Below are 22,364 nucleotides of genomic sequence, written 5' to 3'. Positions count from 1 at the left end.
ATTTGATTGATTGACTGAACCAAACCAAGACAAAAACACAGAGGATGGTCAAGGGGAAGCACCACAACAGTGTAAGTGGATCTAGAGCTGTTCCCCACCATATCAATCACCCAAATTCCATCTCCTGTTTATTCTCACGTAACAAAACAACAACTCCCCAATACTAACTCTAACCCCCCCCCCCCCCCTCTCAGGAACTTAGTTTTGTTCTTTATTTTATCAAGTTAGAAATGATACTACAAACAAAAATGATTTATTTAATTTATTATTGTAATCTTTAAAACAATGGCCCCACTCCTCCCCCATTAGTAAAGCTGGAATCAAACATTGTAGATAAAGAGCGGCTTCGCAGCAGGACTCCTAAATGAAGTGTCAACTCCCTTCATCCAGGTCACGATTTTAAGCAAATCAACTTTCTCCAACTTTCCCAAGTGATCGGTCTTATATTTCCTTCCTATTTGTCACTGGGGCTGAGCTCCCTGCCATCCAGGACCTCTATACCAGGCGGTGTCAGAGGAAGGCCCTAAACATTTTTCAAAGACTCCAGCCACCCATGTCATAGACTGTTCTCTCTGCTACCACATAACAAGAGGTACAGGAGTGCCAAGTCTGAGACCAAAGGGCACCTGAACAGCTTCTACCCCGAAGCCATAAGACCACAACAATTAATCAAATGTCTACCCGGACTATTTTCATTGACCCCCTTGTGCATAGAGCACTGGCTCTATACACTCACACATACTACACTGACACAGACACACTTTCACACTCTTCGCATACACTGCTGCTACTCTGTTTATTATCCATCCTGATTGCCTAGTCACTTTTACCCTTACCTACATGTACATATTACCTCGTACCCCTGCACATTGAGTCAGTACAGGTACAACTTTTATATAGCCTCGTCATTTTATTGTGTCACTGTTTCCTTCATTTTTCCCCCTATTGTTTAACTCAGTTTTGTTGGGAAAGGGCTCGTAAGTAAGCACAGTAAAGCCTACACCTGTTGTATTCGGCGCATTTGACAAATCAAATTTGACTTGAAATACACTTGATTCTATGATGTTCAGTCAACTCAGAGCCACAGATGATCCACAACCAGGACCAACCCAAAACCCAGCACAGAGGTCCTCAGTGAATGTGGTCTGGACTCTGTGGAGGAGGGTCATTGTATCCGAGACGCTGTAGAAGGCCAGAGTCCCTGCCCTGCTGTCCAGATACACTCCTACTCTGGTGGAGCAGGGGACAGGGATATCAGTCCTATTCTTATTGTGCCAATAGGAACAACTCGAGTTGCGACACACCAAACTCCAGGACTGATCATTGGAACCAAAGCAACATTCCAATCCGCCCTTCCTGCTGATGCTTCTGTATGTGATGGCTACCTCACACTCCCCCCTCCTATCCACCTCACAGTAGCGGGTTCCAGACAGATCCTCTTTACACAACACCTGGTAGTGGTCTGTGAATCTGTCTGGGTGGTCAGAATAAGACAGAGCCTTGTCACTCCATGACACTTCTCTATTGCACTCAGACAGACGCAGGTGTTGATACGCCGAGTTGGGATCCAACGTGAGATGGCAGTAGTCTAAGAAAATGAAAAAATTAAAAGAAGGTGAAATATGCAGTCGTGATAAGGTCTGTGTGTGTGTGTGTTTGTGTGTGTTTGACGGTATTACTTACTCTCCAAGAACTCCACTCTGGTCTTGGGCTCATGATGAAATGTACTTCAGCAGCAGCCATTACTATATAGAGTAGGGAGATACATTGAGTAATTAATGTTTAATGAAGAAGCATTCAATACAAATATATACAACATTAAACAAAGATGAAATATCAACTCATTGTGTGTGTGTGTGTGTGTGTGTGTGTCTGTGTGTGTATTACTCACATTCTGGTCTTGGGCTGAGGACATAGACTTCGGAGACAGCCGTTACTATATTGTATATAGGCAGACAAATGGATGTATTCATTTATAATCAAGAAGCATTTAACAGAAAGTTAAAATATTTGGTTATCTTCACTATATCTGTAACACTTACCTTTTCCAGGTATCTGGACCATTTCCTCCTTCAATACATCCTCCAGTCGCTCCATCATTCCAGAGATGGAGCTCTTCACTTCCTCAAAGGAGAAGTGCTGGTTGGCAGTGATATAGGGTAAGAGCTCAGATCCAGGAGCCACACAAAGAGACTGGAAAGTCTACAGCGAGCGAGAGAGAGAGGAAGAATAGACAATAAGAAAATTGCAGAATTCTGGAGCTCAGAGGTTATATGTTGTGTAGAAGTAAGGAATCCTAGGTCATGTTCAATGGGCACAAACGAGGAACATATTATGAAACAAAAATAAACATTCCTATTGAACAAGCTCAGGTAGTTTCGTGCCTAGCTCTGAACACCACCCTGCCACTGTGGATAGAAAGAGTGATGTCACCTTGAGGAAATGAATGTTATCCTCTGTTTGTGCGAGCTGCTCCAGCTCCTTGTCTCTCCTCTTCAGCTCAGCTATCTCCTGCTCCATTCGCACCAGGAGTCCTTCAGCCTGGCTTACTGCCGCCCTCTGGTGGGCGCTGATCAGCTCCTTCACCTCACAGCGCCTTCTCTCAATGGAGCGGATCAGCTCAGCAAAGACCAGCTCACAGTGCTCCACTGCTGCCTGTGCTGAAAGCTGTTACGAGAGAAGAAGAGAGAAGAAAGGGGGGCCATTTTAACCAGCACATTCACTCTGCACTCACCTAGACCCATAGATAACTCCTCTTTGCATTGTGTCATTATAGCATCTGTGATAGCATGGCCAGCGCAATTGTGGTCTCCATTTTGACTAGTACATTTTCTTCCTCACAATTGGCTGATCCCTCCTGATGATCTCGCTGGACATGACTCCAACAAGATCACCAGGAGGGATCAGCCAATGAAGTCCCACCCAGTTGACTAAATTAAAATGGTAGAAGCCCTCTACAGCACTGCCCATGCTAATATGGCCTTTTGGCCACTAGAGGCCTCTATCATTCTCTATGCCTAGACCCCAGACAATCAGTCCCTATAGTGTGTCCCAGTGGTATTAGGCTCCTCCCTGGTTTTAGTTTAGAAATAGTACATAACTTTCTGGAAAATAAATGTACATACTCTAAATGGTTAATAAATACTCACTGAAAGGGACATCACCGCCTGTCTTATGTCCTGCATCTCCTTCTCTCTCACAAAGATTCTCAGCCCGACTTGCTGCCGTTTCTCCCTCAGCTGCCCCTGAAGAGAATAACATTTTCAAATTATTACCAAAATGGACAACAGTTTTCATAATCGACCAAGTTATGTTTTTGAGTGGGGAAATACTGTCATATGGCAAAAACATGATTATGCTAAACAAATCACTTAGACTAAATTAAATGATAAATGAGTGCCTTCAAGACAAAAAGGTTACGATAGTTCAGAGTTCATACCTCTGCAGTGTATGTAAATGAGTGACCTTTGACTTTTGAAGATTCGGTCTGGATGTTATCTGGCCCATCCTGCTGTTTACTGTAATCTACTCCATCCTTTGTTTGTTTTAAAGTGATTTTGTTGTGACAGCCTATTTTGTCTAACAGAGTTGGTTTTTGACTATCATCAGTCAATTTGAAAGCAGAATAGAGAATTTACAAATAAGAACCTAATTGTGGATTATGTGATACTGAACCCAGAGTGTGTGTCACTGGAACAGCTCAACTTTGGAGTTGGCTGGAATTTCCTGCTCTTCCAGTTCCTGGCAAAACAGTCAGCAATAATGAAGCTGATCTCTAAATATAATACATTATAGATGGCAGTATAATGTTCTAGATCCTTAGGCCTACCTGTTTCTCCGTCCTCTCTGCGGCTGAGTCATCACGATCACATTTCACATCTTCAGGTCCAGAGACACAAGAAGCAGAGGGAACCGTTTTGAAATCTGTCTTCAATTTCTCTACCAACTCAGCCAGCAGAATGTTTCTGTTCAGAGCAGGTCTTGGGGTGAAGGTCTGTCGGCACTGGGGGCAGCTGTGAATTCCCTTTTGGTCATCAAGACTCCAATATCCCTTGATACAGCCTTTACAGTAGCTGTGTCCACAGGGAATAGTCACTGGATCCTTCAGTAGATCCAGGCAGATCGAACAACTGATCGAGTCCATGGCCTCGAGTATTCTGGTGCACACACCAACCAACTGAGCAAAACAGTATCAGAGTCCCAAGTGGTGAATGCTGAGGAGTCGAAGAGAAAGGCTATCACATGCGCTGCTGTTACGTGAGAAGTGTTTACACTTCCTGTTTGGGTTGGGTCGTGGGTAATCTCGGAAATCCCAGACGTGTCCGCTATACCGGAACATTGAGGGGTTCGATTCATCCCGTCCGGGCGCCCGTGTAGGCGTGTTTCGCTTCGGCTGAAAGTTTATTGCATTCGATTTGGAACCGGGCTGCCTCCCGGGCGTGAACCAGGTGCCCCGTTCAAAGGCCAGGGCGAAATCGTCTCAAAACAAAATTGACGTAGACCTAATTCAGCACGTATATAGTAGCTAATAACTAGGATTCAATGAACACCAGTTAGAAAATTCTAACATGTTATGGATAATATGTTCATGTTTGTGGACGATGCCTTGTTGCTAAAATGACCGATTGGTGCAGATTACTATTCAATTCGAGAAAAGAGCACCTCCCTCCCCGCTTTCGCCCAATGACGTGACGGGGTTATGCCCGATGCCCCGCGGTTCAGCATAATCGAATCTGCCCATTGGTAACATTGTGGCAGGTAACCCGTCTGTCTACAATAGTTCGTTAGTGTCTTTGCCGTTGTCATGTATGTATAGCGCGAAGCCCTGATTTGTCCCTTACATCCTGGAAAACATGATAAGTAGTCAGGCTAAGAGCCAAAAATAGAAATGAGAAGTCATCTATAGGCCTAAATGGATCTGACGTTTGCCGGGGATGACATACAAGCGCAGCCGATCAACGTTCCAGCTAACCAAAGAGATGCAGTTGGGAGGTGGCTGGGTGTATAAAGTGCTGCGTCTTTGCTGTCAAGACTACCGCCACAAAATAATCATTCAACCTTAATGATTAAACCATTTATTTTCTTTTAAGCAAAGTAGTAAAACATTGTAGTAACAAAACGATTTAACACCTACCTAACCATGCAGTTCCCAAGTAATATCGAGTGCAATGTGTAGGCTAACAAATATGTATATACAAATATTTACTCGAAAACTGAAGCACAGCTATCAACTTCAGATTGATAAAATATTTTGTGGCTTTTAGGCATTTTTTTCAGCACTCTGCAACCCTCTAGTTTATAGTGATTATTTGCATTACAGAGATATCAAACCAGGAGTGCTTTCAGCAGGACGCAACATTGTTACATCCAGAAAGCAAATTTCTCTGTAGAACAAACTTGCCCTGTGACGTGTAGAATAAGAAACCATGTCTTTCTGCGACGTTCGTGCCCCCCCCACAAAAATAAAAAAATCCATGATTGTAGACCTTTTTTTATAGACCTTACAGGTAGTAATTTAATATTGTTTACATCCCCAACTATGTTAACATCAAAACTATATTTTACAACGTCAGTTATGTCATTCATTAGACTAACATACATCATAATATTAACCTCATCTTGTCTCCCACTTCTATGCTGATTCATTTTCTTCCTCAAAATCCTTCCTTCAAATGGAATTCAAGTCATTGCTGATCCTCCATCAGTTTTGTTTTTAATCATTTTTTCCCCCATTGTAGAGAACATGTTCTGCTGCCAAGAGCTTGCAGCAATTGTTGTTACTGGAACAGACAGACACACACACACACACACACACGTAAATGTAACACCTCACATAGTGGAGAAGTCAACACACAAAACAAGTATTTTATAAAGCAGTGAATTGAGTCATCCAAGTCCACACAGAAGAGAAACTACACTATTGCCTCAATCAGCACAATGCTTTGTGATTGTCCACTTAGTCCCATATTTAATGTACAGCCTTTGATGTCCTGCTGTTGACGAAGTCTGCTTTTCTATATCCAGCCTACCAAATGATGAGAGGAAAAGCAACACAGATTAATTAAAAACTATTGTCACCACACAAAATGTTTCTTATCCTTTAGAGGTTATACTGTGTAGGGACCTCACCTTCCTATAGGCCCTGTGGAGCTCTGAGTGGCTCCACATGCTGTGTAGTAGGATGCAGGCTGCCTGGCCAGCCCTGGTGGGACCAAACCTAAAGGGACACAAGGTTACTGTCATCGGACATAAAAGGAACAGTATAAAGCAAGGGAAGAGGTTTAACAGATTAAAATAAATTCCCTCCAATCCAACTCACAATGTTCAGGAATAATACAGTGCATTTTAAGGCCAACTACAGTCTTTGCATAGCCTCAACCAACAGTGCCACATCGACTGTGCAGTCGGGCATCAGATTACTACGTGCAGTATATCATGATGTGGTTAGTGGACATGTTAAATCCAGGCAATGTAGTCAGCCTGGAACACAGCCATGGTCTTCAGAAGCTACCCACTGACCCGTTGTCCTTTGCGCTGATGTTGATGATCTTGGGCAGCGCCCCGTGGTTGACGATGGCCCTGACGTGCTGCGTCTCATCCTGGCTCAGGTTGATGAGGATGTGGCACAGGGACACAGTCACCTCTATAGGCAGGTCTGTGCTCGTGTCCGAGTTGGGTAACATGACCACCAGCTGTGGCAACACCTGTTTGACTACAGAGAGAGTGGAACGCTTCGTGAGAGATTGTTTGATTTTCTACAGTGGTAGGTTTTTATGCTGCTGTGCTTTTACATACACTTACAAGTCCAAAAACAAATACTTTGTGGGACTTAAGTAGGACTAAAACATTGCGGTTGATGAGTCAATTCACAGCTCACCAATGTGAGCGTGAAGCTCTCTGTAGCGTGAGATGTTACATAGCAGGGACACAGCAGTCTTCTTCACAACCATCCCTCCTTCCTGGAGCATCTTCATGGCCTGGAGTAGACCATTCTCCCGCTGTACTATGGTGTGGGCGATGGCCTGGGATACCTGCCCATACAGAGCCATGAGCCAAACATCAACTGATAGTGAATATAGTAATGCATAATATAGTATTCACATCAATGTAATACTTACTATACAGTCAAGTCATGACAACATAGATGGTTGTATTGTAGTTATTCCAATCAAACCCATGGTCAAATCAATTCCACACTCCCAGAAGAGTACATAGCCCATATTTTATTTATTTATTTCACCTTTATTTAACCAGCTAGGCAAGTTGAGAACAAGTTCTCATTTACAATTGCGACCTGGCAATATATCTGTGATAAAGCCTTACCAGGCCGTTCCCAGCTGTGATGTTCTGCAGGGCTCCGATGGCAGCCTCCTGGGTGTAGGGACAGATGCTGCGGGCCATAATTGACAGGTACATGCGCACAGTGATGGCGCTCCACAGCCACTCTATCCCACAGGGACTACCCTTCTCCTCCAGCAGAGGGCGCTTTGGTTCAAGACGCTATAGGACCAAAACAACCAGAAAACTTTGAATGAAAGGGCCTCCTGTTAACTCCCAGATACCAGGTTTCACATTCATTTTCAATTCATGTGTATAAGGCTTTTAACAATTACATTTGTCAAAGAAAACCGGGCTTAAAGAGTCCGTTCAAAATGTATGCTTCACCACTTAATTAACAAGGCGGCTTATCCATAACATAGGCATTGCCAATTTACTTTAGTGGTAATAACTCATTTTTAACCAGATAAACAGGGCATGTCAAGTACATAAGGGCAACAAAGATGATAACAGCCACAACAGAGGTGATGGGAGCCCACCTGGATGATTTTGGCACTGCGGGAGCCGAAACAGCCGGGGGTCTTGGTCTTTGGAGCCAGGTTGAGTCGAGACTCATGGAGCTCGCTGGCCAACTTCTGTGGAAGCTCCATCTCCATCTGGTAGGAGAGGTTATGTAGGATGCACACACAGTTCTCTGTGGACTGTGAAGGAGAGAAGTGGTTCTGTTCAGGGGACTATGATTTTAAGATCAAATATTCTGCAATGTCTATTGTAAAAAAATATATACATTAAAAAAAATTGAGAACAGCTGGTTCACGATGTTCTCAATATTTCAACACTAAATGCGAGATGAAGTTGTTCTAGAGACAAATTGATAAAATATAGGCAAAAACAGTCTTGTTTAATTTCCCTGTGTCAATATTTAGTCGACCTACAAATGTTTAGTAACGCTCGTAACGAAAAGAAACAAGTGAACATTTTGCACAAAAGCTTAGTAAATGTTACTTTAGTCCTTCACATGCAGTACCTTGTCATCAGGCTTGTAGTCAGCTATCGTCCCGCGGATGTAGTACACCAGGGAGTCAATAAGGTTCTCACACTGCCGCATGGCTTTTCTCCCTTCTGGACCAGTCGAGCTTATGTTTCTGACAACAACAATGACAGGTTGTCATTATCGCCACTAGGCAACAACAAAAGCATTCTTTACATTCTACATTCTAGACATTGTCCAAACTGGCTAAATGTTTGTAGCAGAGAGATATTTGGTGTACTTTAAAAAGCTTTTCTGTTATCTGCAGAGAAAGCCATTACAACAGGTCACTGTAATAACATGTCTATGTGTTGAGAGATAGCAACGCGTTTCAAGCACAAAGGAAACATAAGCAAATGAGCAACACGAGTTAATCTTTCACTTTAATTTCAACCCCTGGTCAATGAGTCAACTGTTCCACTTCCTTTTAGATGAAGTCAAGCAAAAACATGAGTTGCCTCAATACATGTGACCAAATGGTAATTATTTATTCCTAAAAAGTCTGCAGCCTTTTTGTCAACGTCAAGTCAAATACAGTAACATTAGTGATGGCCCAAGGTTATGGCTGTGAGTTGGAGTGTTGTGTTTTCGTTTTAAAATCAGGCCAAAGACTGAGGAATTCCTCAGAGTTACACAAGTCAATAGTTGCCAGGGCTTGATAGCACCAGCCAATATGGATTGAGGTTTCAATTCTACTAGAGCCACTAAGAGGAAGAGAGCTCCATTAATAATTTAGTCCCTGCCTGTTTTCAGTTGTATCGGTTGCTAGGCAAAAGCAAAACACTACTTGTTATACCATGTTGTGTTTGTCAGGTGGTATATCTGTGCCAAACCAAATCAATGGCTGTCAGATCAACAGGAACACAAGGTATGCAGGATATTGTTTCCAGAGCGTTGCTGCTCATGCCTGTTTTGCCAGGTAGAAAGGAGTAACAGGATGACAATGGCCTTGGAGGAACCTCACAGTTCTCACTCATGGCGAGGAGGCTGTCAGAGAGAAATATAATCATCTTGACAAAGCCTTGTGAGAAGTAACACTGTGGCGAGAGATGGATTGGACATGAACCGCCTGGGTCACCGTATAATAATTGGTCCCTTCAGAAAGTATTCACACCCCTTCACTCGTTCCACATTTTGTTGCGTTACAGACAAAAATTTTAAATGAATTCAATTGAGATTGTGTCACTGATCTACACACAATACCCAGTAATGTTAAAGTGGAATTATGTTTTTAGCAATGTTAACAAAGGAATTCAAAATGAAAAGCTGAAATGTCTTGAGTCAATAAGTATTCAACCCTTTTAGAGTACAAATATGTGCTTAAGTCACATAATAAAGTAGCATCGACTCACTGTGTGCAATAATATTAACATGATTTTTGAATGACACCTTCTCTGTACCCCACACATACAATTATCTGTATGGTCCCGCAGTTGAACAGAGAATTTTAAAGATTGAACAAAAAAAAAGACCAGGAAGGTTGTTTTTTGTTGCCAATGCCTCACGAAGAGGCAGATGGGTAAAAAAAAAAAGACATTGAATATCACTTTGATCATGTTGAAATTATTAATTACACTTTGGATGGTGTGTCAATACACCCAGTCACTACAAAGATACAGACACTGTTCCTAACTCAGTTCCCAGAGAGGAAACCGCTCAGTAAAACTGCAAAAAAACATGGCAAAGAAATTTACTTTTTGTCCTGAATACAAAGCAAATCAAACAGAGTACCTCTCTTCATATTTTCAAGCATGGTGGTGGCTGCATCATCTTATGGGTATGATTGTCATTTGCAAGGACTAGGGAGTTTTTTAGGATAAAAATAAACAGAAGAGCTAAGCATAGACAAAATCCTAGAGGGAAAACTTGGTTCAGTCAGCTTTCCAACAGACCCAGAGACAAATTCCCCTTTCAGCAGGGCAATTACCTAAAATACAAGGCCAAATATACACTGGAGTTGCTAAAAAGAAAATATATGTTCTTGAATGGCCTAGTGGCCTAGTTACAGTTTTGACTTAAATCTACAGCGAGACTAGAAAATGCCTGTCTAGTTATCATCAACAACCAATTTGACAGAGCTTGAAGAATTCTCTCATTAATAAGTGGGCAAATATTGTACAATCCAGGTGTGCAAAGCTCTTAAGAGACTTGCAGAGAAAGACTCCCAGTCAAAGGTGATTCTAACATGTATTGACTCAGGGTGTTGAATACTTATCTAGTCAAGATATACAGTTGAAGTCAGAAGTTCACATACACCTCAGCCAAATACATTTATACTCAGTTCAACAATTCCTGACATTTAATCCAAGTAAAAATGTCCTGTGTAAGAATGTGAAATGTCAGAATAATAGTAGAGAGAATGATTTAATTCAGCTTATATTTCTTTCATCACATTCCCAAAGGGTCAGAAGTTTATATACACTCAATTAGCATTTGGTAGCATTGCCTTAAATTTTTTAAACTTGGGTCAAACGTTTCGGGTAGCCTTCCGCAAGCTTCCCACAGTAAGTTGGGTGAATTTTGGCCCATTCCTCCTGACAGAGCTTGTGTAACCGAGTCAGGTTTGTAGGCCTCCTTGCTCGCACACACTTTTTCAGTTCTGCCAACAAATTTTGGCAGGTCAGGGCTGTGTGATGGCCACTCCAATACATTGACTTTGTTGTCCTTAAGCCATTTTGCCACAATTTTGGAAGTATGCTTGGGGTCCAATTGGAAGAACCATTTGCAACCAAGCTTTAACTTCCTGACTGATGTCTTGAAATGTTGCTTCAATATATCCACAATTTTCCATCCTCATGATGCCATCTATTTTGTGAAGTGCACCAGTCCCTCCTGCAGCAAAGCACCCCCACAACACGATGCTGCCACGGTGCTCTTCGGCTTGCAAGCCCCCCACTTTTTCCTCCAAACATAACGATGGTCATTATGGCCAAACGGTTCCATTTTTGTTTCAGCAGAACAAAGGACATTTCTCCAAAAAGTATTATCTTTGTCCCCATGTGCAGTTGCAAACCGCAGTCTGGCTTTTTTAATGGCGGTTTTGGAGCATTGGCTTCTTCCTTGCTGAGCGGGCTTTCAGGTTATGTCGATATAGGACTTGTTTTACTGTGGATATAGATACTGTTATACCCGTTTCCTCAGCATCTTCACAAGGTCATTTGCTGTTGTTCTGGGATTGATTTGCACTTTTCCGCACTAAAGAATGTGTCTCCTTCCTGAGCGGTATGACAGCTGCATGGTCCCATGGTGTTGATACTGGCATACTATTGTTTGTACAGATGAACGTGGTACCTTCAGGCATATGGAAATTGCTCCCAAGGATGAACCTGACTTGTGGGTGTCTACAATGTTTTTTCTGAGGTCCTGGCTGATTTATTTTGATTTTCCCATGATGTCAAGTAAAGAGGCAATGAGTTTGAAGGTAGGCCTTGAAATACATCCACAGGTACACCTCTAATAGGCTAATTGACATAATTTGAGTCAATCAGAAGCTTCTAAAGCCATGACATAATTTTCTGGAATTTTCCAAGCTGTTTAAAGGCCCAGTCAACTTAGTGTATCTAAACTTCTGACCCACTGGAATTGTGATACAGTGAATTATAAGTGAAATAATCTGTCTGTAAACAATTGTTGGAAAAATAACTTGTGTCATGCACAAAGTAGATGTCCTAACCGACTTGCCAAAACTATAGTTTGTTAACAAGAAATTTGTGGAGTGTTTGAAAAACGAGTTTTAATGACTCCAACTTAAGTGAATGTAAACTTCCGACTTCAAATGTATTAGTGTTTTATAGTGTAATATTACATATATTTTTATCTTCCACTTTGACAGAATATTTTGTGTAGATTGTTGAATTACATTTTTTTTAAAGACGTCCATTTTAATCCCACTTTGTAACACAACAAAATGTGGAAAAAGTCAAGGAGTGTGAATACCTTCTGAAGGCACTGTACACCATTTAGCAGAAGCTTTTAACCAATGCGACTTAGTCATGCATGCATACATTACGTACAGATGGACCTGGGAATCGAACCCACTGTGCTGGCTTTGAAAAGCGCCACACTCTACCAACTAAGCTACAGATGACCATCAATCAATAAATGATTTCATGATCATTCCAAACATAAATACTATACCCCTTTCTGCATCCCACTGCCTAGTGTCTATCCCAGGCTGCCCTAAGATGGATCCCTAGAAATACTTGACCACAGATTCTACATAGGTCAGTGCCAAACACACAAATGGTCAATAAACGCCTTTGTCCAGACCAGACGACCTACCGGAGGCAGCCAGTGGCGTTGTAAAAGGTGTCTGGGTCAGCCAGCATGGAGTCTTTGGGGTTCTCCCCCTCAGACAGGCCTGAGCAGGGCACCAGCACAGAAGTGGTCAGGATCTCCAGGGCCTCTTTGGAGAGATGCTCCTTCAGCAGGTCATGGGAGGATAGGTTCCACAACAGCCCTGTGGAACGTTTCATTCTTAGGTTACTGCTGTGTCATTACCATTTTACCGTGTAAGTTCATGTAAATCACATATTCACAAAGCATCTCAGAATAGGAGTGCTGATCTAGGATCAGCCCCCCTCATTCATTATGGTTTAAAAGGATAAACTGATCCTAGATCCACTCTCCTGCTCTGAGGCACTTTGTGAATACGCGCCCTGGTCATTAATAAAGTGCTACGACAATTTCTTTCAGATCTACATGAGCAGGTCATCAAACTAACCAGTGAGCTGCCGCCGGGTCTCTATGTCACGACTTCTCCTGAGCAGACACAGTGCAGGGGCCACGCCCTTGTTGTCCTTCACCTCCATCTTGTTCTCGCTGCTCTCGAAGACGACGTTTCGGAGCGCCCCCGCCGCTATGCGCTCCAGCTCCTCGCTGTCGCTCTGCAGCAGTTTGATCAGCTTGGGTATACCGTGAAGGTAGAACACCTGGAGACAGACAGGCAGAGATCTTCATCTACCCTTGTTCCTATGAAGAGTGAGCTCAACTTGAATTTTCATGCGAATCGCCCACATAATCTCAATAGAAATTGAAGGGAAAATACCCCTACCAACCCAATTATTTGAAAATGGCACATACTGTATTATCAACATCAGCTATATTGTAGGCCTACAGGCCAGAAAGCCTTTAACCTTAATTGAGCAGGCAAGTCAACAGTAGTAGAGATGGGCCCCAGCTCACCATCTTCTTAGCGTCAGCACTGTTGAAACATTGGTTTTGAATAAAGCTGGCAGCAGTGATCTGCATCTCCTCATTCTCTTGGCCCAGCAGGTTCACTGCCCTCTCCAATGTCAGCTCAGGCACCTTGCTCTCTGACTTCCTGTGTATGGGAGAGAGCATTGAAGAGGAACTTCCTGTCATTGACAAACACACACACACACACTCACTTTATCAATCCCAAATTCTGATTAATCCAATTTCTCAACCTCACAACACTTTCCATTATATACACCCATCACCGAATCTGGGTAAATCATTGACCTGAAATGGCAGATAAGCAACTGAACCACCAATAATTCTCTGGAAGACTCTTTTACAATAGCTTTAGTGCCAGCCGAGATAAGCCACTGAAATCTGGAACCAACAGGATCCTGAACAGCTTCTACCCCTAAGTCATAAAACTGCTAAATAGCTAGTTACAGTTAACCAAATAGCTACCTAGACTGCATTGACACTTTTTGCTGCTGTTGATAATCTATCCTGTTTATTATCTATCCTAGTCACTTTATTCCTAGTCATGCAGTATGTACATATCTACCTCAACTTGTACCCTTGCAAATCAATTCGGTACTGGTACCTCGAGCAAGTTATCCTTACTCATTGTGCATTTATTATTACTTGTTATTACTTTCCTATTATTTCTCTATTTTCTCTCTCTGCATTGTTGGGAAGGGCCCGTAAGTAAGCATTTCACTGTTAGTCTACACCTGTTGTTTACAAAGCATGTGACATATAACATTTAATTTGAGAACTAAATTAATTGCCAGATCTAATCATCTTCAGGTTTGTATGGAACGCATAAGCCGTCTTACACCACAGTGACTTCATTCACGTCTGTCTGCTGGATCTCTGGCTCCGCCGCCGCCCTCATCTGGCCCATGTCCACCTCCATGCTGACCAGTGAGGCTGGGTACGAAGGAGGCCATTTTGCTCCCACATGCCCCTGGCTCTCCTTCCCCACCTGGCCCAGCCAGGCCAGGCCCTCTGTTCTCTGGGTAGCATTGAATGACCCGTAGCCTGTTTGTCTCCTCGCCCCCTTTTGAACCTCCATCAAGTAGGGGCTGTTGTCGGTGCGAATCGCAGGGCTGCTGCACAGGAATGAGTGGTCTGCAGAGAGTGGCTGAGGCCCTTGAGTCTGTCTGAGGGACTGGCCCCAGTGGTAGTTGCCGCCGTTAGCGATGGCGTGTGTCCTTGTGCTACGGGCCATTTCTGAATGGGCATAACGCCGCATCAAGTCTGTCCCATACGACCGCTCCTCTGAAGTCCCCATCATGGGCGGCTGGCTAGGGCCGGGGAGGGTGTAGGTTCCGAAACGGAGTGACCCGTAGGCCAGACGGGAGCGAGGTAACTCGGGGCTGGTGACTGGGGTCAAATCCACCCTCTTAGACGGACTTCTTCTAGTCTCCTTCAAAGACGACAGGCTGCTGAAGTCCCTGCCTCCGACCTGGCCAAAAGATGAGTGTGTCTACATGGAAAGATGAAAAGCAGATGTTCCCCCGTTTCAGAAGGCTCACAACTGAATCAACCATAAAGACATTTCTGGTAATAATGCTAAAACATCTGTGTAAATCTGTTGCATATAATTGGACACAGTCTTGATGACTCAAAGCAACACAAAAGGTTTAGGGAAAAATATCCAACAAAATGCTCTCTCTGATGTCTGAATAACCACGGTTCTGTTTGTATTGTTGCATCATCCTGTATTGTGTGTTTTAAAGCCACACCTTACACGGAACCCAAACCAGCTGCGCGCGTGCGCCATCGTGCATACATTTATTTTGTACCCCCACACCAAACTTGATCACGACACGCAGGTTAAAATATCAAAACATACTCTGAACCAATTACATTATTTGGGGACAGGTCAAAAAGCATTAAACATGTATGGCAATTTAGCTAGTTAGCTTACACTTGCTAGCTAATTTGTCCTATTTAGCTAGCTTGCTGTTGCTAGCTAATTTGTCCTGGGATATAAAACATTGAGTTGTTGTTTTACCTGAAATGCACAAGGTCCTCTACTCCGACAATTAATTCACACATAAAACGGTCAACTGAATCGTTTCTAGTCATCCCTCCTCCTAGGCTTTTTCTTCTCTTGAATTTATATTGCGATTGGCAACTTTCATAAATTAGGTGCATTACCACCACTGACCTCATTCGTCTTTCAGTCACCCACGTGGGTATAACCAATGAGGAGCTGGCACGTGGGTACCTGCTTCTATAAACCAATGAGGAGATGGGAGAGGCAGGACTTGCAGCGTGATCTGCGTCAGAAATAGAACTGACTTCTATTTTAGCCCTTGGCAATGCAGACGCTCGTTGGCGCACGCGAGCAGTGTGGGTGTAATAATTGAATAATATAGATTTCTGAATTTATTTTGCAACATGAGCGGTGTAGTCAGCCTGTAAGGTTTCCTTTAGGAATCTTGAAGATATTATTCAATAAAACTGCAGTTCAATTCAAATTGTCTATGCGAGATGATAGAATTTCAGCGCTTGGTTGAACAGACAAAGGGGCGATAAATATGTCAAGTGTGCCAGGAGGAAAGGCTTTATTTGTCACATTTTTGAGATGGGTATCTAACACGCTCTGCCCTATGGGCTTGGGGCTTACAATAGCTGCACATCCCTGAGACTATCCAATTTGTTTTTATTCAAACCATATGGGCAGTACATTCAAAACCAATTATTTTAGGGGTAAATAGAAATCTAATTTCCCTGTTGTTTCTTGTGAAGTTTAACACCTCAGTGACGCACTAAATATGGAATTCAAGTAAAAAATATTTTTAAAAACACTTCACATATCCTCCAGACACATTGCACTTGACTGCCATGCAGGTTGAAGTCCCTTGCTCCGGAGTTGAATCACGTAGCTGTTATTTCTAACATTCAGGCTCTCTGATTAACTTTAGGGAGGCTAAAGCACCTGTGACTGTGGATAGTGGGTTGTGTACTATAGGGAAGGCCTTACCTTCATGTTAGACCAGGTTCCATCTCTGGAACCGGTGATAATTGATGGCTTTCTGGATAGATGAAGACTACCTGAAAGACACACCACATGTGTTCTGAAGGCCCATGCCATCGCACCAATTCCCTAATTACCATCTGGACACACGCCCTCTCCTATTGGAAAGGTAAATGGAGAGGACCACAAATACAGTAGGCTAGAGGAGATTGCAATCATGTTAGAAGACGATTATATTCAAGCATCATGACAAATACAATGTCACTAAGAATGTGACACAAATGACTAGGCCTGCATGTCCATTCGGTTGCATCTGGTTTCGACCCGTCCTGTATTTCCTGGTAGACTATGTCTAAACAGCCCCCCCCCACCTACCTTCAAATTCCCTTGTCGATTTCAATAGGCTAATCTTCACAGACCTTGTTTATTCGTGCAGACTCAATTAAAAACACATTGTAAACTACTATTTTACCATTGGACGTTGTCTTTTTGCCCTTACGAGCAAGTGTGAGCTGCACTTGTTGCTGAACACGAAAACTCCGGTCGGTTGAATGAGTCTTTGTATTATCCTCCGGTGGTAATGCCAAACTCGTGTCATCTGCGTCGACTGTGAATGAGTCTAGCGCAGGTAAAACCGACTTAATAAATGGCGGCGCTTCCATGATTCCGTAGCTCTCCAAACGTGTAATTCCATAAAATAGCCCGCAGATTCATAAAAAGTGTCACTATCGTCCTTTCTCGATCCGTTCATACACAGTGACTCGGTGTTTCCGAACAGTGAAGTATTCGAGTGAGTCCGTTCCGGTGCAAGCGAGACAGTTGAGTTCATTGCCACTGGGGTGTGGCCTGTATAGTCGACACCTGTAATATCATTTTACAAATAAGGAAGGCGAGGACACGCTGCGAAGAATGCCCAAAATATTATCGTTGATAGGCAACAAGGCCAATTCTCTGGCAAATAGCAACCCTTGTAGATCCGGGATGGGCAACTGGCGCCCTCCACATTATAGCCCCGCGGATATGTCTCCCCCAAACCACTTTTTTTAAGGAACTGTCAGGGTCTCAATTTACTGTTGATAGTTGGACTAGTACAATACACAAGTTGCTATTTCGAAATTTGGTTGTGTCACTCAGTTAGTTAATGTCAGCAAAACTTTTTTAGATTGGTTAGTTAGTCTAGAGCACAGCTATCTAATCATGGTCGAATTATGACACGCCCTAATTGATCATCAGATATCATATAAAAACTTCAAACATGTCTCCACCCTATGGCGAAATGTAAAAACATTGCAGGAAATTGTCTGTAAAACTGTAAATGTTTCTCTCTGCCCAACCTGGTCTCAGAGCATTTTGTATTATTTATGTATGTAAATTCGAGACATTCCATTTATTATGAGTTTAGTATGGTATGTATTAACTTGTAGATGTCCATCATCCATTTCGTATATGTTACAAATGACAATTCGTATGAAACTAATTTGCTAAACTTACGGTATGTTACGCATTCCTGGCTGATGTTAACTAGGTGGCTCGCACTAGCTAGGCTAGGGGTTAGCTAACATGCAAAGTAGTTGAAAAGTTGCTAAAGTTATACGCCCACCCATCCACCCTCCTTTTGTTCTTATATAATCATACAATACCAAATATAACATATCATACTAATTTGAGTGCCTCAGATATACATTCACAATGTTTACATCTAGCCTGAGACCAGGCTGCTCCATTGAAAAAATTTGCAGAATTGCATGAAATTAGTTATACAATTGCAAAATATTCTCTCTGGCCCAGGGCAAAATGTGTAGAATTGCAGGAAATTAACTCCAACTTTAATTTTCTCTTTGTTGTCAAGGGGGGGGCTGCTAAAATGTTTTGCTTGGGGGGGGGGGGGGGACAACTTAAGACCCCCAAAATGCTAGGGCCGGAACTGACTGCACTTGTGGGTTGGCAAACCACTGCGGCGCCAAATTTATTTATTGATTTTTTGGAGGGGCCCCACCAACATTGCCCATCCTTGTTGTAGATAGCTGGTTCCCAACCTTTTTCGGTTACTGTACCACCAACTGGATTTTGTTGTGCCCATAATACCCTGAAGTACCCCCTCGTGCATTTTACCAGCAGGCCTATGGTCTCTGAGTATTCTCAAGTACTCCCTGTGGATAGGCCAAGTGACCCCAGGGCTCCTAGTACCCGTGGTTGGGAACCAATTGTGCAGAATTTCTGGAATTTTTTTTTTTTTTTGCCATTGTTTCCATGTACTATCCAATCATTTCTGATATACAACACCTGTATCACACCTGTCAATTACTAATACCATTTGAATCTCACAAAGTCACACTTTATGATTTCTATACGACAGTTGGGTAGTTCTGTGTAATAATTGAATGTAATGTTCCCAAGCATGTGATGTGTGTGTTGTGTGTCAAGTTGGGTACTGTGACAAATATCAAGAATATTAGTGCAAATGGATAAAACAAGTATTTTATTAAATAACATGTGTTACAGGCAAGACCATTCACCTAACTGTGTAATAGCTCTCTACATGTTCATTAAAGGAGGTGTTCCCAGTGCAATACGGTACTAAGTATGACACAGCACTGCAGATTCTGGTGTGGGAGTTCTTCTCCAGACTGGAGGAGCTGCTGCCGGTGCCCAGCTTTACACAGGTATGACTGCATCTTCATCCTATCAATTCAAATGTACAAAATGTTGCGTTTACAGATATGAATGAATAAACCCCCTTTAATAAATGGACTGAACATTGACATGTTTCCAGTGGGTATGAGATATGGGTTGATTTGGGAGTGGACTGGACTCTCCTTTTCCATTTTAACTTTAAGTTTGCCTCTCTCACCCTCAGACAGCATCTTGTCTCAGCCTTGCATTCTCTGACCTGGAGGAGTGTGTTCAGTCTGTCTCTGACCCTGAGCACCTGAAGACACTGCTACAGCATCAAAGACACCTGGGACACCTTAACAGAGGTAGGTAGCCTTCAGGTTATCCATACTGAACAAAAATATAAATGCAACATGTAACAATTTCAAAGATTTTACTGAGTTACAGTTCATATCAGGATATCAGTCAATTGAAATAAATTCATTAGGCCCTATATCTATGAATTTCACATGACTGGGAAAACAGATATGCATCTGTTGGTCACAGATACCTTTAAAAAAAAGTAGGGCCTTGGATCAGAAAACCAGTCAGTATCTGGTGTGACCACCATTTGCCTCATGCAGTGTGACAACTCCTTTGCATAGAATTGATCAGGCTGTTGATTGTGGCCTGTGGAACGTTGTCTCACTCCTCTTCAATGGCTGTGCAAAGTTGCTGGGTATTGGCAGAAACTGGAATATGGTGTCATACATGTTGATCCAGAGCATCCCAAACATGCTCAATGGGCGACATGTCTGCTGAGTATGCAGGCCATGGAAAAACTGGGCCATTTTCAGCTTCCAGGAATTAAGTACACCTTATCCCTGCCCATACCCTAATCCAAGGAGGGGCAAAGTACTTCAATCTGGCCCGCGAGACATAAAATAAAATATATATTTATATATATTTATTTATTTATTTATTTTATACTTTTTTTTCTCCCCAACAGGCGAAGGTTGAGAGCCGTGCATCCTCCGAAACACGACTCAGCCAAGCCGCACTGCTTTTTGACACAATGCCCGATTAACCCGGAAGCACCAATGTGTCAGAGGAAACACCGTACACCTGGTGACCATGTCAGTGTGCATGCGTCCGGCCTGCCACAGGAGTCGCTAGAGCGCAGTGGGACAAGGACATCTCGGCCTGCCAAACCCTCTCCTAACCCGGACGATGCTGAGCCAATTGTGTGCCGCCTCATGGGTCTCCCAGTCACGGCCAGCTGTGACACAGCCTGGTATCGAACCTGGGTCTGTAGTGACGCCTTAGACCGCTGCGCCACTCAGGAGACCCCCAAGGGGCACATTAAATTCTCTGGCAACAGCTCTGGTGGACATTCCTGCAGTCAGCATGCCAATTGCACGCTCCTTCAAAACTTGAGACATCTATGGCATTGTGTTGTGTGACAAAACTGCACATTTTAGAGTGGCTTTTTATTGTCCCCAGCACAAGGTGATGATCATTCTGTTTAATCAGCTTCTTGATATGCCACACCTGTCAGGTGGATGGATTATCTTGGCAAAGGAGAAATGGTCACTAACAGGGATGTTAGCTTTTTGTGCTTATGGAACATTTCTTGGATATTTTTTCGTTTCATGAAACATGGGACCAACACTACAGTCGTGGCAAAAGTTTTGAGAATGACACAAATATTGATTTTCACAAAGTTTGCTGCCTCAGTGTCTTTAGATATTTTTGTCAGATGTTACTATGGAATACTGAAGTATAATTACAAGCATTTCATAAGTGTCAAAGGCTTTTATTGACAATTACATGAAGTTGATGCAAAGAGTCAATATTTGCAATGTTTACCCTTCTTGGCAAGGTGCTCCATCATGCTGGAAAAGGCATTGTTCGTCACAAACTGTTCCTGGATGGTTGGGAGAAGTTGCTCTCTGAGGATGTGTTGGTACCATTCTTTATTCATGGCTGTGTTCTTAGGCAAAATTGTGAGTGAGCCCACTCCCTTGGCTGAGAAGCAACCCTACACATGAATGGTCTCAGGATGCTTTACTGTTGGCATGACACAGGACTGATGGTAGCGCTCACCTTGTCTTCTCCGGACAAGCTTTTTTCCGGATGCCCCAAACAATCGGAAAGGGGATTCATCAGAGAAAATGACTTTACCCCAGTCCTCAGCAGTCCAATCCCTGTACCTTTTGCAGAATATGTCTGTCCCTGATGTTTTTCCTGGAGAGAAGTGTCTTCTTTGCTGCCCTTCTTGACACCAGGCCATCCTCCAAAAGTCTTTGCCTCACTGTGCGTGCAAATGCACTCACACCTGCCTGCTGCCACTCCTGAGCAAGCTCTGTACTGGCGGTGCCCCGATCCCACAGCTGAACCAATTTTAGGAGACGGTCCTGGCGCTTGCTGGACTTTCTTGGGCGCCCTGAAGCCTTCTTCACAACAGTTGAACCGCTCTCCTTGAAGTTCTTGATGATCCGATAAATGGTTGATTTAGGTGCAATCTTGCTGGCAGCAATATCCTTGCCTATGAAGCCTTTTTTGTGCAAAGCAATGATGGCGGTATATGTTTCCTTGCAGGTAACCATGGTTGATTTTTTATTTATTTTTATTTTTATTTTACCTTTATTTTACTAGGCAAGTCAGTTAAGAACAAATTCTTATTTTCAATGACGGCCTAGGAACAGTGGGTTAACTGCCTGTTCAGGGGCAGAACAACAGATTCTGTACCTTGTCAGCTCGGGGATTTGAACTTGCAACCTTTCGGTTACTAGTCCAATGCTCTAACCACAGAGGAAGAACAATGATTCCAAGCAGACTTTGTGAAAATTAATATTTTTGTCATTCTCAACTTTTGGCCACGACTGTACATGTTTTGTTTATATTTTTCCTCGGTGTACATGGTAGTTACATGAGCAGACACCTTACTATAAAGCACTTTGTGAAGTCTGATGTAAAAAGGGCTTTATAAATACTATTTTATTTTTTCCAACTTAATTTTCAGTTCATTGGGCTGCAGCCTATCATTTTTTCAACAACCTTAAAAATATTGAAGGGCCAGTATGTCTCATGCAGCCCTCCTAAGTGCCCTGGAGCAGTCATCTTGTGTCCGTTTCCATGCAGCATCCTTGTGGACATCCTGTTCTATGCCGTCTTTTTATTGGAAAACAAACACAAAGTAACACCTGACCCACCCACTAACACCACCCTCACACAAACATGCACCAACAACCTACCAAAAGACTGGAGAAACAC

The 22,364-nt window shown here is 42.9% G+C and overlaps 2 protein-coding genes across 2 annotated transcripts; both read right to left on the bottom strand.

Annotated features, from left to right (window-relative positions):
- Positions 1 to 247: 247 nt before the first annotated feature.
- On the bottom strand, positions 248 to 4,661 carry LOC115132958 (E3 ubiquitin-protein ligase TRIM65-like). The gene is made up of 7 exons (XM_029665709.2): positions 3,830 to 4,661; positions 3,150 to 3,245; positions 2,434 to 2,667; positions 2,043 to 2,202; positions 1,892 to 1,936; positions 1,684 to 1,745; positions 248 to 1,588 (listed from the first exon to the last, which is right to left on the bottom strand). The coding sequence occupies exons 1-7, from the start codon at positions 4,142 to 4,144 to the stop codon at positions 1,382 to 1,384; spliced, it is 1,119 nt and encodes a 372-aa protein (XP_029521569.2). The 5' UTR covers positions 4,145 to 4,661; the 3' UTR covers positions 248 to 1,381.
- Positions 4,662 to 5,691: 1,030 nt separating this feature from the next.
- pkp2 (plakophilin 2) lies at positions 5,692 to 17,632 on the bottom strand. The gene is made up of 13 exons (XM_029665699.2): positions 16,969 to 17,632; positions 16,503 to 16,573; positions 14,344 to 14,996; positions 13,493 to 13,631; positions 13,032 to 13,239; positions 12,590 to 12,767; positions 8,306 to 8,423; positions 7,818 to 7,979; positions 7,324 to 7,500; positions 6,878 to 7,031; positions 6,520 to 6,712; positions 6,130 to 6,217; positions 5,692 to 6,025 (listed from the first exon to the last, which is right to left on the bottom strand). Exons 1-13 carry the CDS (start codon positions 17,156 to 17,158, stop codon positions 5,969 to 5,971), a joined length of 2,388 nt encoding a protein of 795 aa, XP_029521559.2. The 5' UTR covers positions 17,159 to 17,632; the 3' UTR covers positions 5,692 to 5,968.
- Between the last annotated feature and the right edge of the window lie 4,732 nt (positions 17,633 to 22,364).

This window comes from Oncorhynchus nerka, linkage group LG8, assembly GCF_034236695.1.
Source record: "Oncorhynchus nerka isolate Pitt River linkage group LG8, Oner_Uvic_2.0, whole genome shotgun sequence".
NCBI classification, from domain to species: Eukaryota; Metazoa; Chordata; class Actinopteri; order Salmoniformes; family Salmonidae; genus Oncorhynchus; species Oncorhynchus nerka.
Note: the sequence above shows the minus strand (reverse complement) of the source record. Positions and strands in the feature narration are given on the sequence as shown.